The sequence below is a fragment of the Schistocerca nitens genome, chromosome 3, assembly GCF_023898315.1.
Source record: "Schistocerca nitens isolate TAMUIC-IGC-003100 chromosome 3, iqSchNite1.1, whole genome shotgun sequence".
NCBI lineage: Eukaryota > Metazoa > Arthropoda > Insecta > Orthoptera > Acrididae > Schistocerca > Schistocerca nitens.
Window position 1 is genome coordinate 837,115,087 of NC_064616.1, and position 13,961 is coordinate 837,129,047.

Genomic DNA, 13,961 nt, shown 5'->3' on the forward strand with positions numbered 1-13,961 from the left:
ATTGCCCCTCCTCGAAACAATCCGAGCCTCTGCCCCGTCTCTAGTGACCTCGTTGTCACCGGGATGTTAAACCTCCTTCCTTCCTTGTACGACTGGATGGGTATTAGCACACGACTCTTCCTGATTGCGAGCACAATGTTTTAAGCGTTGCGTTACTTTACTTAGCCAGAGCAAGAACAAGTAAAAATTTGAGTCGATTTTCGATGAAAAATAAAAGGTTCAATGAAGTGGACCATGTTATAGAACACCCACTACGGACATGAGTGAATTACAGGATGAAACACAAGGGACGCACACTGACATGATTAGTAGTGCTAGAGAGGTAAACGACACAGTTAACTAAAAATATTGGGTATATCTTAGCGGTAATATAAAAGGTTTAATAGAGTGGACCGCATTATAGAACACCAATTACGGAAATGGGTGAAGTACATGACAGAACACATGTGACGCACGTTGCCATGATTAATAATGCTAGAGCGACACACAACACAGTTAACCAAAAAGAGTTACAGTACTTTTTCACTTTATTTTTGTGGAGGTAGTTGGGAATTCCTATCTTACTCCGACACGCTGGATACTAGTTTATAAACTGGGGAAATACGTCAGGAAAATCCACGTATCTGGCTAACAACAGGAACAGAGGGAAATGAATAATTTGTTTCCACCGATACAAGTGTATTCTCGCAGACACGTGACCAGACAGATTCCCACTCTTGGAAAGTGCGTTTCAGTAGCTAGGATGGATGTAGACAGTCTGTGAAGCGAATACTTTAATCTCGGCACTTTGTAGAAAGCTATGTCTTAGGGATTCCGTCACGAGACTAAGCTGCCACGCATTCCTTCACCAGAGGGTGCATACTCCTCAGTATCCCCAGTAATGTACTGCAGGCTATGCATCGCGAAGCTCCGCAAAATGTGCCATTCAGATTATATTGAAGTGTAAAATCCGAGCATGATACAGCTCTGGAACGATCAGTCATTATGATGTGTAACTCTGGTGCCTAGAAAAACGCTTTCTGTGAATATTAAATGAGTAGGTTTCGTTTGTCACCTCCATAAATGAAGTCTTGTCATTTCAGTTAATTTGAATGAAGTAAGCAGTCACTTTCACTTAACACTGTGTTACATTTTGACTCTGAATGTGGACCAGCGTCATTCAGTTAGGGCTACATTAATAGGGAGTTACTATAGAAGGGCAATATTTTTACATTGTTTCAGCTGTGTGAGTAATTTATCCTTGAAATCATAGTGGGGAATGTATTTCCGTATATGAACGACCTGGGACGTAACTTTAGTGTTTTCTTGGTATTTCGTACGTTCTGAACTGTGTTTCTCATTGTAGCTGAGAGATAGAGCAAATTTTGTGTGTGAGATGGTTCTGAGAATGATTTACTATGAATACATATGTGATTTTTTAATGTGGCCAATTACTGGTTATTTCCGTGGTTGTAAGGGTAAGGATGTTAAATTTCGAAAACGTTTGCTGGGTGATGATGATTTATTTATTTATCTGGTTGTATGAGGCCACTCGATCCAAAGCCACTAGATAATTTTACAAGTCAGTGCATAGTTTACAGAAATCGGATATTAATATTTATAAACAAATGAAACTAAACAATTATGAAAGCACGAAAGAAACGGAATACAGTTTATGAATGAATAAGACGTTAAAGAGTAACATTCTCAACAACTGGGAGAAACTCTTTTAGACAATAAGTAATGTGCCACAAGAAAACCCTTCAGCTTAGAGCTAAGGACTTAGGGTTTATAAACCAGGTTCTTTAATTCAGCTGGAAGTCAATTGCTGAATAGTGCAATCTTTCTGCGTAATGCTGAAGAAGGTGTTACTCAAGTGAAGATCGTTTTCGTCTAGTTTCAATTAATTAGTGTAACAGTTTCCTCCGAATGATTCAGTATTGTGAGTAAACTTATAATATAAATACAGGGGCGTCAGGATTAATTTCTGAGACGGCTGAACAACGACCCACACAAAGTTCTAGAACACACAGAAGAGATCTGGCTGACTCACCTTTTGCGGTCAAAGAATATTGTTGGTGAGTGCACAGAGTTGCCTAAAAATATGATTTTCACAGCAGATACTAGAATGAAAGTAGGTAACGTAATCATGCCATCGTGTGTCATTGTCAGAGGCAGTGGTGACTGGTCTTATACTGAAGATAGCGGCATTCAGTTTAAAAGGTGGCCGCTTCTTAAGGAGAGCCTTTAATGAATTGCAGACTTGCACCACTCTCAGAGTCAGTCACTTGTTGATCACAGACAATAAGCTACGAGTTTCCTCTGACTGCGAGGGGGACTCACATTTGCTAGGAATTTGGAACCGCAAGAACAAAGAGTGTAATGGGTGTAAGTGCAGATATTGCTGTTGGTGACTGACGACGATGTACTGAAAAACATTATGTCAATATTTATGCCATTATAGTTATCACAAGTCTCACGTTTTTAGGCTGGTTAATACCACCAAGTACATGTAGCAATACCAAGCCATTAATGTTATTTTTCCCTGAGCAGAGGTAAGGTGTTGAAGTGTTGACGCATGGGCGCAAAACTGTAAGTCTACACTAACAAGATAGTCCACTTACTGGTGCAATTACGACCATGCAGAAGAAAGCATCAGGTAGTGAATTATGTGATGTACACTGGTGCCCAAAAATAAAGCAACAAACGGAAATTTTGCTATGTGGCGTTTATTTTGCCACAAAACAATATAAACAGGCGATAGCAAAGTAGAAACGATGTAAAGAATACATAACTGAAACAACTGCAACTTCCATAACAGTAGACGAAAATCTTCTTCGTTTTTTCCAACATAACAGATTGGCACACGCATTCCAGCAACTGGTTGATGTGTTGACTATGGGGTGTAACCACCTCTGACAGCAATAAGGTCTGACAATGACTGACCATGTTGTGAATAACGTCATCAGAGTCATGTTGAGGCTATAACGCCTATTCTTCGTGTGGAGTTGCTTACAAGTCTTGTAGGGTAGTTGGCAGATGCTGATGTTGTGGAAGCCGTCTTCCTAGTGCATCCCAGACATTCTCTTTGGAATTCAAGAGCGAACAGGCCACGCTATGAGTTGCAGTATCTTCCGTTTCCAAGAAAACATCAGCCACACGTGCTCTATGAGGTCGAGCATTATCGTCCATCAGTACGAAGTCTGGCGGCACAACACCGCGCAACAACCGTACACGAGGTTCCAAGACCTCGTCATGATACCTGACAGCAGTTAAACCTCTCCAGTTCACCCGTACAATTTCATGAAGAGGTGTTCGAGTGGTCAACATAATCCCTGCCCACACCGTTAGCGATCCTGCTAGATATCTGTCTGTTTCCACAATCTCCGAGTCTCGAAATCATGTTCCACATTCCCTTCAGATGCGAATCCATCGACAATCACTCTCCAGACCAAATCGGGACTCGCCTGCGAAAAGAACATTGGCCCATTCTTCGACTGTCTAGGTAGCACGTTGACGACTCCACTCTAGACGTTCCCTTCAGTGATGATGGGTCAGAGGCACACATACGGCAGGTCTTCGACATAAAGGTCACTCTGTCGAAGCCTTCTCTACACCGTTTGCCTCGATGCAACACGTCCAGTGGATGTTGTGAGTTCCGGTACCAGTTGCTAGACGGTACTAAGGCGGTACTGTCGTGCCTTTGCAACCAAATAACGATCCGCTCTTTCTGATGTCACACGTGGCTGATCATGGACTGATCCCTGGGATACAGTTTCGGTCTGTATAACGTGTCGGCACATCCGAGAAACAACAGAACGATTCACCTTAAGCCATCGGGCCACATGAGTTTGCGACTGTCATGCATCAATTCTTCCTATGGCCCTCCACTGCAAAGAGCCTGCTAGGCGTCTTCTCTATGCCATACTGCATCGTCTGAGTCTGTGTACACAGCGATTGTGGATGTGGGACTACCCGAAAAACACTACTCCATTTGATAGGTATCCTGGCATCATTGTTGGTGTGGTACACCGAAATGCCATATCACGTGCAGAACACGATTGTACGGACATCTATTAACAGAGTCCATGATTCTATCGTGAATTAAACACGGGGTGGGGAAACTGGTTTGTTTAAAAATGGTTTAAATGGCTCTGAGCACTATGCGACTTAACTTCTGAGGTCATCAGTCGCCTGAACTTAGAACTAGTTAAACCTAACTAACCTAAGGACATCACACACATCCATGCCCGAGGCAGGATTCGAACCTGCGACCGTAGCGGTCTCGCGGTTCCAGACTGTAGCGCCTAGAACCGTTCGGCCACACCGGCCGGCAGCGGTTTGTTGCTTTAACTTTCGACACCAGTGTATTTGTGCAAAGACTGTTCGACACAGAGCAAAAAAAGCCAACACACTGATGTTTGTACATATCAATGCGCTACATATGAAGGGATCGGCAGTAAAAAATGTTAAGGGACAAATCAGTAGTTCTGAGAAAACGCACCACAAATATTTTAATAAAATCCCATATATCATATATCTGAAACACATATAAAAAATATTTTTTTCGGGTACAGCATTGCTTTATTACACAACATCAGTAGTTACTTATTTTTAGTATGTAATATCAACTCGAAAAAATTTTTTCGAAATTTTAGAACCACGTACTTAACATTATTTACTCAAAACAATGTAGTCTCAGAACACTTACTTAACATTTCTTGCATGAACACATTTTATTATCAATGCATTTATTTAACATTGTTATTTTACTTAAAACATTGTCTTCTTGTTGCTGAAGTGCAGTACCAGCTTCTGCTTGGAGTGAGTTGTACGAATCATGGTATATAGGAGGCATCCGTTTTAAGCTTGAGGGAATGTCTCTTAGATTGTCTCCTTTAATAGGAGGAGGCCCAGAATATTTCGGTTTGAGCTCTGTCAGGAAAGAACTGCCTGTAGGTCTTCCACGTTTTGATCAGGCAACAGATTCTAGGCAACCACTGTATGTATCACTAAACATTAATGTTGGGGTGGGACTTTGTGTTCGATTGATGCTTGTGGTTGGTGGAACAGCTGTTTCAGTGCAGAGAAGCTCTAGAAACACTCTTGAGTCATACGAGTTGCCTTGAATGGCTTCTCTCGCTGGGATGTTATTAGAACTTCTTCTCAACGATTAGGTCCATAAACACTTTGATAATGTGAGATGACATTCTCCTCCACCTGAGCACAGTCTCTGTCTCAAGGTAGCGTGCCTAAAGTAAGGTGTGCTCGATGTATCGGAAACGACTAGGCTTTGACAGGTATAGCCAAAACGCCACTAAGGTCAAATTATAGTTTTCTCCGCCACAGTTGACGGAAAAATCAATCAACTTTCTCCTCTGATGTCATTCTCTTCAAAATACATCTTGAAACAGCTTGCTATTTCGTCTGACCCCTGTTTAGCTGTTGCTTCATCTTAGAGAAAAAAATGTCCTTGGCTATCTGCACAAGAATGCACACTAAAATTATAGCGCCATATTTTATGCTTATAAAACATTCGCCCAGTAGTAAGTTTAGGCGTGGGTAGTGTCTGTTGCAAATCGAACGTGATTACATGAACATTTTAGTCTTGTTTTGCTACTTTCATTGCTTCACGTATTGCAGGTTCTCCATCTTCTGCTTTTCGATGGTGAATCTCCTTCTTTACGCAATGAATGTATTTCAGTTTCGTTTTTACAGCATGCTTGATTTCTACACTACGGGCCATTAGAACTGCTACACCAAGAAGAAATGCAGATGATAAACGGGTATTCATTGGATAAATATATTATACTAGAACTGACATGTGATTACATTTTCACACAATTTGGATGCATATATCCTGAGAAATTAGTACCCAGAACAACCACCTCTGGCCGTAATAACGGCCTTCATACGCCTGGGCATTGAGTCAAACAGAGCTTGGATGGCGCATACTGGTACAGCTGCCCATGCAGCTTCAACACGATACCACAGTTCATCAAGAGTAGTGACTGGCGTATTATGACGAGCCAGTTGCTCGGCCACCATTGACCAGACATTTTCAATTTGTGATAGATCTGGAGAATGTGCTGGCCAGGGCAGCAGTCGAACATTTTTTGTATCCAGAAAGGCCTGTACAGGACCTGCAACATGCGGTCGTGCATTATCCTGCTGAAATGTAGGGTTTCGCAGAGATCGAATGAAGGGTAGAGCCACGGGTCGTAACACATCTGAAATGTAACGTCCATACGAACAATAGGGGACCGAGACGTGTAACCAATAGCACCCCATACCATCACACCGGGTGATACGCCAGTATGGCGATGACGAATACACGCTTCCAATGTGCGTTCACTGCGATGTCGCCAAACACGGACGCGACCATCATGATATTGTAACCAGAACCTGGATTCATCCGAAAAAATGACGTTTTGCCGTTCGTGCACCCAGGTTCGTCGTTGAGCACACCATCGCACGCGCTCCTGTCTGTGATGCAGCGTCAAGGGTAACCACAACCATGGTCTCCGAGCTGATAGTCCATGCTGCTGCAAACGTTTTCGAAATATTCGTGCAGATGGTTGTTGTCTTTCAAACGTCCTTAGCTGTTGACTCAGGGATCGAGACGTGGCTGCACGATCCATTATAGCCATGCGGATAAGATGCCTGTCATCTCGACTGCTAGTGATACGAGGCCGTTGGGATCTAGCACGGCGTTCCGTATTACCCTCCTGAACCCACCGATTCCATATTCTGCTAACAGTCATTGGATCTCGACCAACGCGAGCAGCAATGTCGCGATACGATAAACCGCAATCGCGATAGGCTACAAACTGCTGTTTGTGTTTGAGAAATCGGTTGGAAACTTTCCTCATGTCGGCACGTTGTAGGTGTAGCCACCGGCGCCAACCTTGTGTGAATGCTCTGATAAGCTAATCATTTGCATATCACAACATCTTCTTCCTGTCGGTTAAATTTCTCGTCTGTAGCACGTCATCTTCGTGGTGTAGCAATTTTAATGGCCAATAGTGTACATAAATTGAATCACACTTTTGACAGGTGTCCATTTCAGAGCTCTTGAATCTTATATTGAATTCCTCGCTAAATATTCGTCGAAATTTGTCTATAGAAAAAGGACTTTTGCTTGCCGACTGACATTCCACGACGTACTTGTGATAAAAGAGGGCCGCGCTGGATAGCCGAGCGGTCTGCGGCGCCTTGTCAAGGTCCGTGCGGCTCCCTCCGTCGGAGGTTCGAGTCCTCCCTCGGGCATGGGTGTGTGTGTTGTCCATAGCGTATGTCAGTTTAAGTTAGATTAAGTAGTGTGTAGACTTAGGGACCGACGACATCAGCAGTTTGGTCCCATAAGACCTTACCACAAATTTCCAAAATTTTCGTAACAGAGCCGCATGGAATATTTCATACTTAAGTGCTCTCGCGATGAATCGTTTCGAGTGCAGTAACTCCTATACTTTGGAAGTTTGTCAATAAATGCTTTCACATCGGTGATGATATCCTTTGAATATTTTCTAGGACGACATATGCTTACCTCTGCCATCAGAAGTAGGTGAAACGTCACCATTTTTCAATCGTTTCACGATATTCTCCACACGCTCTCTATTTTTATGAAGTCCATGAATGTTAAGAATTGTAATTTTGCAAACAATGACATCCTTTCCGGCAGTATTAACTGTATATATAATTGTTTGATTGCGTCTAGATATCTCCTGTTTAGTCTTCTTTCGGATAACAGTTTTTGATCGCAACAACCTTGTAGGTAAGAATTTTGAATATCATAGCAATTCATTTCCCAGAAATTTCTGAATATTGTTTGTTTATCTACTTCATTGATAACCTGGAAATATTTGTAGGGCATTCCCATGGCGGGCCTATCCTTTTTACTTCAACAACAGTACCCTTACCTCTGTACTTCGTATACCTCTTTCCTTCATTCCTGTTTTGCTTCATCTGCTCTTGAACGCTGCCACGTTTTAGCCTCTTTCGTCCTTTCCGTATGCTCTGTTGATCGTTAACATGTTAATGTCTGCTTCATCATGGTCACTACTGCATGTATCTTCGGAGGAACATGTACCTGCTAGAAGCCTCTGATCACACAAAAAATTCAAAGTCATAAGATAAACATTCTACACATTTCTAAGAGTAATGAAAGGCCTAAAACTATACACACACCGTAGTTTTCGTTAAGTAACATATACAATGATATTCTCCCACACACTTTCTCTAGATGAATCATCTTGAAAAAAGATAAGCATGTAGAATAGAGAAACTCCATAATAACAGATTTCTGTTTGAGGGCTAGGTATTAACATATAGCTACATTTACAGATACCGTAATACTTCATAGAAAACTAACCTGAATTTCTTACTACGGCACTTTAGTAGTGTTAAGAACAGCCCTTAACATTATTGGCATCACAACGTCAAGTAAATTCGTGTAAATAATGTTAAGAGACGCAACTTAACACTCTTTACTAGCAGAAATAAATACTCATATTTACCTGATTATCAACAACTCTGGAGGTGCTTTCAACTTCAGGAACGTATTCCGGGTCTTTGTAAGAGTCGTAAGTATCCATTTCATCTCCACACCCGTTCACAAACTCAATGAAAAGCTTATTTTTCACACGAACATTGGACACTTCATTCTCACTTGCCGCAGGGCTTGATTTCGGCCGAAACGCGTTCCGGCACCTCCCAGAGACCCCCCCCCTTTTTTTTTTTACAGTTCAGCACCGCAGATTTGAAATAGTACACGTGTGTTAAATCACAACGTAACTATAATTTGCCGCTGCGATAGTACAAGTGAACTTGACAGTGGGTCGCCAACGTGATGTGACGGGCAGGAGGTACTGTGTGTATGTGTGTGTGTTTTTGTGTGTGTGTGCGCACGTGCAGTATACCCAAGATAAGTTGAGTATCATTCCAAAGTTGTGATTGGTACATATCGCCTTTTGTTTATGACTGCCAACAACCTCAGCGATGTAGTAGCAAGGCCACGTCTCATGTTGTGTGTGTCAATCAGAAATAAATAACGTAAGCCGTGTTTAAATGTGAACATCTGTATAATGTGCTTTCACGAAATCATTTTATACCGTGTCGTAACTTATGTCATAGCTACTAATCAAATGTGCGTATGGAGCACGCATGACTAAAAGTTGGAAGCCTTTCGAGCCGATACGTCCCTTTGTCCACGGCACTCTTGACCTTTCAATCTTCATCTGCCCGCACCGTTGTTAGAACATGGTTGACGCTATACCGTAGAGAGGAGCTCCTACTTGGGGAACATTTGAACTCCCATTGCAGAACGGAGGTGTATATACACTCCTGGAAATAGAAAAAAGAACACATTGACACCGGTGTGTCAGACCCACCATACTTGCTCCGGACACTGCGAGAGGGCTGTACAAGCAATGATCACACGCACGGCACAGCGGACACACCAGGAACCGCGGTGTTGGCCGTCGAATGACGCTAGCTGCGCAGCATTTGTGCACCGCCGCCGTCAGTGTCAGCCAGTTTGCCGTGGCATACGGAGCTCCATCGCAGTCTTTAACACTGGTAGCATGCCGCGACAGCGTGGACGTGAACCGTATGTGCAGTTGACGGACTTTGAGCGAGGGCGTATAGTGGGCATGCGGGAGGCCGGGTGGACGTACCGCCGAATTGCTCAACACGTGGGGCGTGAGGTCTCCACAGTACATCGATGTTGTCGCCAGTGGTCGGCGGAAGGTGCACGTGCCCGTCGACCTGGGACCGGACCGCAGCGACGCACGGATGCACGCCAAGACCGTAGGATCCTACGCAGTGCCGTAGGGGACCGCACCGCCACTTCCCAGCAAATTAGGGACACTGTTGCTCCTGGGGTATCGGCGAGGACCATTCGCAACCGTCTCCATGAAGCTGGGCTACGGTCCCGCACACCGTTAGGCCGTCTTCCGCTCACGCCCCAACATCGTGCAGCCCGCCTCCAGTGGTGTCGCGACAGGCGTGAATGGAGGGACGAATGGAGACGTGTCGTCTTCAGCGATGAGAGTCGCTTCTGCCTTGGTGCCAATGATGGTCGTATGCGTGTTTGGCGCCGTGCAGGTGAGCGCCACAATCAGGACAGCATACGACCGAGGCACACAGGGCCAACACCCGGCATCATGGTGTGGGGAGCGATCTCCTACACTGGCCGTACACCACTGGTGATCGTCGAGGGGACACTGAATAGTGCACGGTACATCCAAACCGTCATCGAACCCATCGTTCTACCATTCCTAGACCGGCAAGGGAACTTGCTGTTCCAACAGGACAATGCACGTCCGCATGTATCCCGTGCCACCCAACGTGCTCTAGAAGGTGTAAGTCAACTACCCTGGCCAGCAAGATCTCCGGATCTGTCCCCTATTGAGCATGTTTGGGACTGGATGAAGCGTCGTCTCACGCGGTCTGCACGTCCAGCACGAACGCTGGTCCAACTGAGGCGCCAGGTGGAAATGGCATGGCAAGCCGTTCCACAGGACTACATCCAGCATCTCTACGATCGTCTCCATGGGAGAATAGCAGCCTGCATTGCTGCGAAAGGTGGATATACACTGTACTAGTGCCGACATTGTGCATGCTCTGTTGCCTGTGTCTATGTGCCTGTGGTTCTGTCAGTGTGATCATGTGATGTATCTGACCCCAGGAATGTGTCAATAAAGTTTCCCCTTCCTGGGACAATGAATTCACGGTGTTCTTATTTCAATTTCCAGGAGTGTATTTGACGCGCAAGTCTGTCTGTCTGTCTGCCCCAACATAGTTCTCAAACGAAAGTTCCAATTTTAAAACCATTTTTTAATTTAAAAGCTGGTTTGATCGGGACGGTTCTTAGCTATATTTCCGAAAGTTTAAATTTCATCAGGTATATGAAGTAAAAATGTTTTCCGCCAGCGTGCTCTCTTGAAATACGTTACGTAGTCCATAAGAACTACATCACGTTAAGTAGTACCAGATTGTAGGGCTCAGAAAGATGTACCTAAATAAAAGATTAAGGTTGAACGATAATGATGATTTTTGTTTTCTGAAGTCGCCTGTTTCAGCACCTACAAAGCAGAAAAAGTGTGGTTGTGAATCAACTGTGAAAGACAAACGTATGCTCTCGGCGACGTTTTGTGGTTCTTTTTGAGGTCTACAATTCATTACTAAATCAAATGATTTTGCTCTAATAGTTTAAGCAGCGTAGTGCAAGAGAGCGCGACGGCAGCTCGCTTTCTTGCGACTTGACTTACAATTATAGCCACAGCTTCTTTCTTGTACTACCTAAAGTAGCTAAATATATATTAATAGATAGTAAATGAATATATCTGTGAGTTAAAGAAAGAAACATGGAAATCGCATAAGTGGTTCTAGAGGTATAATGGCCTATCTATATGTCTGTTTGTGAATTCGTTCTTTGTAGTTCACGATTCAGACAGGTCGTGACTATGGCTTTTTCAATTTGAATCAGTTTACCTTCTTAGCCATTCCTGCCTCACAGAGAAACCAACAAACAATTCAAGAGGCACTTTCGGAATTCACATTCAACAATATTACTCACTCGCTCTATGTACGTCAGTCGCTTGCAGTTCAGTTGTTGTTCTGCTCAGAACCGACAGCATTGTTTCGGTTTGTTCGTAGTGTTTATTTACACATTGTGACTGTGAGTGGACACGAGAGTTTAATAGTTATGTATACCTCTACAAAAATTAGTGACTTCCTTAAACCTAAAAGATAAAAAGTTAGTGAGAGCAATGACAACCGCAGTTTAGATGTAAAATCCACGACTTCAACTGTGGCTGGAGAAGAAGATGCAAACAACCAAGTACACGATTCTTGTCGTACGTCGTCGTCGCTAAATGAAAATTTCTGTAGGTTGGTGGATATGGATACGGACAAAACATCTATAGACAGTAATGATAATTGTAATGATGATGAAAAGCCAGATTGTTGGTCTATCGGACAATGTACACAATATAAAGCTAAAAATCCGTGGTTAATTATTAAAAAAAAAGCAAAGTTGCCAAGTTTGCAGAAGTGTATCTACACTAGGTGCTGAAAAAACGATAGGGTTAAAACTGAGTGAGCAATGGGTTTTAGGAACTGTAAGCTCGTATGCGACGAATAGAAAAGATCAACTAACGTCTCTTAGGACAAAAATATTTGATCATCGCACATCTCAAGCTCACGGTTTAGCGAACAAAATCCTGACTAACGCAAAAAAATCTCATTCAGAACTCAATTGCTTCCATGGTAAAGGAACAACAAGTTGTTACTGACCGGCCGGCCGCGGTGGTCTCGCGGTTCTAGGCGCTTAGTCCGGAACCGCGCGACTGCTACGGTCGCAGGTTCGAATCCTGTCTCGGGCATGGATGTGTGTGATGTCCTTAGGTTAGTTAGGTTTAAGTAGTTCTAAGTTCTAGGGGACTGATGACCACAGATGTTAAGCCCCATAGTGCTCAGAGCCATTTGAACCATTCTTTTTTTTTTTTGTTACTGACCGTGTGTTTCTCACATCTTATAAGCAAGCAAAGTTAAATAGACCGTTTTATGAGTTTGAGACAGAAATTGATCTCCAAATTAAAAATGGTTTGGATATGGGCCGAATATTACATTCAAACGTTGCTTGCTCTAATATAGTGATTCATATTTCTGACCACTTGAGATGAGATCTAATAAACAATTTAATAAAGAGGGACTCAAAATTTTCACTGCTTTTGGATGAAGCCACTTCTCTTTCAAACAAAAACGCTTTGATTGTATACTTTAAAACCTTGTTAAAAGAAATGGAAAACCCTATGACAATTTTTTTGAGCTAAATGACACAACAGCATCTGGTATCTTGAAAGGACTTTTAAAGCAGTTAGAAGCATCAGGTCTAGGCTATGAGTTTTTGAAAGACCATTTAATCGCTTTAACTTGCGATGGAGCTTCTGTCATGATAGGAAAAAAGTCTGGCCTCCCAAAGCAGGTGATGGAAATGTTTCTAAGCTTATTCATCTGGCATTGTTTGAATCATCGTTTAGAACTCGCCGTGCAAGACACGATAGAAGAAGTGGCCGGGATTAATCACTTTAAAATATCCATGGATAAAGTTAGAAATATCTTCAGCTGCTCTCCGAAAGTCAGCAGGGAGCTGGCAGTTGTTGCTAAAGGTTTGGAGCAAGAAATTTTAAAAATCGGTCGTGTGCTCGACACTCGTTGGGTAGTCTCCAGTTTATTGGCAGTAAAAGCTGTATGGAAAGATTACAGGGCTCTGTACAATCATATTTTAGAAGCATCAGAGGACACGAAACGGGACTCAAAACAACGGTCTTCTTAAAAAGGGGTTTTTTAATTAATTGTCATCTACATCTTTTGTCTCCCACCTAGCTGTAATGTATGATGCCTTAGAAGAGTTGGCCGATCTATTCCTACAGCTTCAAAGATCAAGTGTAAACCTTGTTGAAGCTCACAACGACATAACACTTTTAATAAAAGTGTTTGAAAGTCGGGTTGATGCAATGGGACAACATGCAAATGTAGCTAACTTCGCACTGGAAATTATGAACTTTCAATGTGTCAAACTTTCTGAAAGAACAAATATTTCTAAGATTTCTGATAAACAGTTTTATCGCAGCTTGGCAAATAATTAGTCATCCAGGCTGTTATCAACAGTGAATGCATCTGAAAGCTACTATGTTGTTATGAATGATATGAAGGTCATTAACCTCAAATTCTGGCCTAAAAATATATCGATCACTTACGGAGAAAATGAGATTTGTCGAATGTGTGAAAGATTTAAGATTAATAGCCCTCGTTAAATAATAAAGGACTTCAGGTAGTCCAAACTGGGCCTGAAACCAGTACTAAGCGGAGAAACGCCAACTATTCTTATACAGCCACCAATGTTCCAAAATTCCTATCAGTGACAAACAGCATTGCAGTGTCGAGTGCGGAGTGTGAACGTGGCTTTTCTGCAACGA

The 13,961-nt window shown here is 42.9% G+C and overlaps 1 protein-coding gene across 1 annotated transcript; it reads left to right on the forward strand.

The window, feature by feature from the left end:
- The first annotated feature begins 259 nt into the window (after positions 1–259).
- On the forward strand, positions 260–12,665 carry LOC126249444 (uncharacterized). The gene is made up of 3 exons (XM_049951098.1): positions 260–322; positions 12,012–12,101; positions 12,522–12,665. The coding sequence occupies exons 1-3, from the start codon at positions 260–262 to the stop codon at positions 12,663–12,665; spliced, it is 297 nt and encodes a 98-aa protein (XP_049807055.1).
- Positions 12,666–13,961: the final 1,296 nt, after the last annotated feature.

Bases quoted from the DNA above. Each gene is read 5' to 3' on its own strand.
- LOC126249444 (XM_049951098.1), top strand. From the start codon at position 260: ATGAGTGAATTACAGGATGAAACACAAGGGACGCACACTGACATGATT. The intron at 323-12,011 runs GTAAACGACACA...TTAAAAAAAAAG, and splicing joins TGATTAGTAGTGCTAGAGAG to CAAAGTTGCCAAGTTTGCAG. The intron at 12,102-12,521 runs GTAAGCTCGTAT...ACATCTTATAAG, and splicing joins AGCAATGGGTTTTAGGAACT to CAAGCAAAGTTAAATAGACC.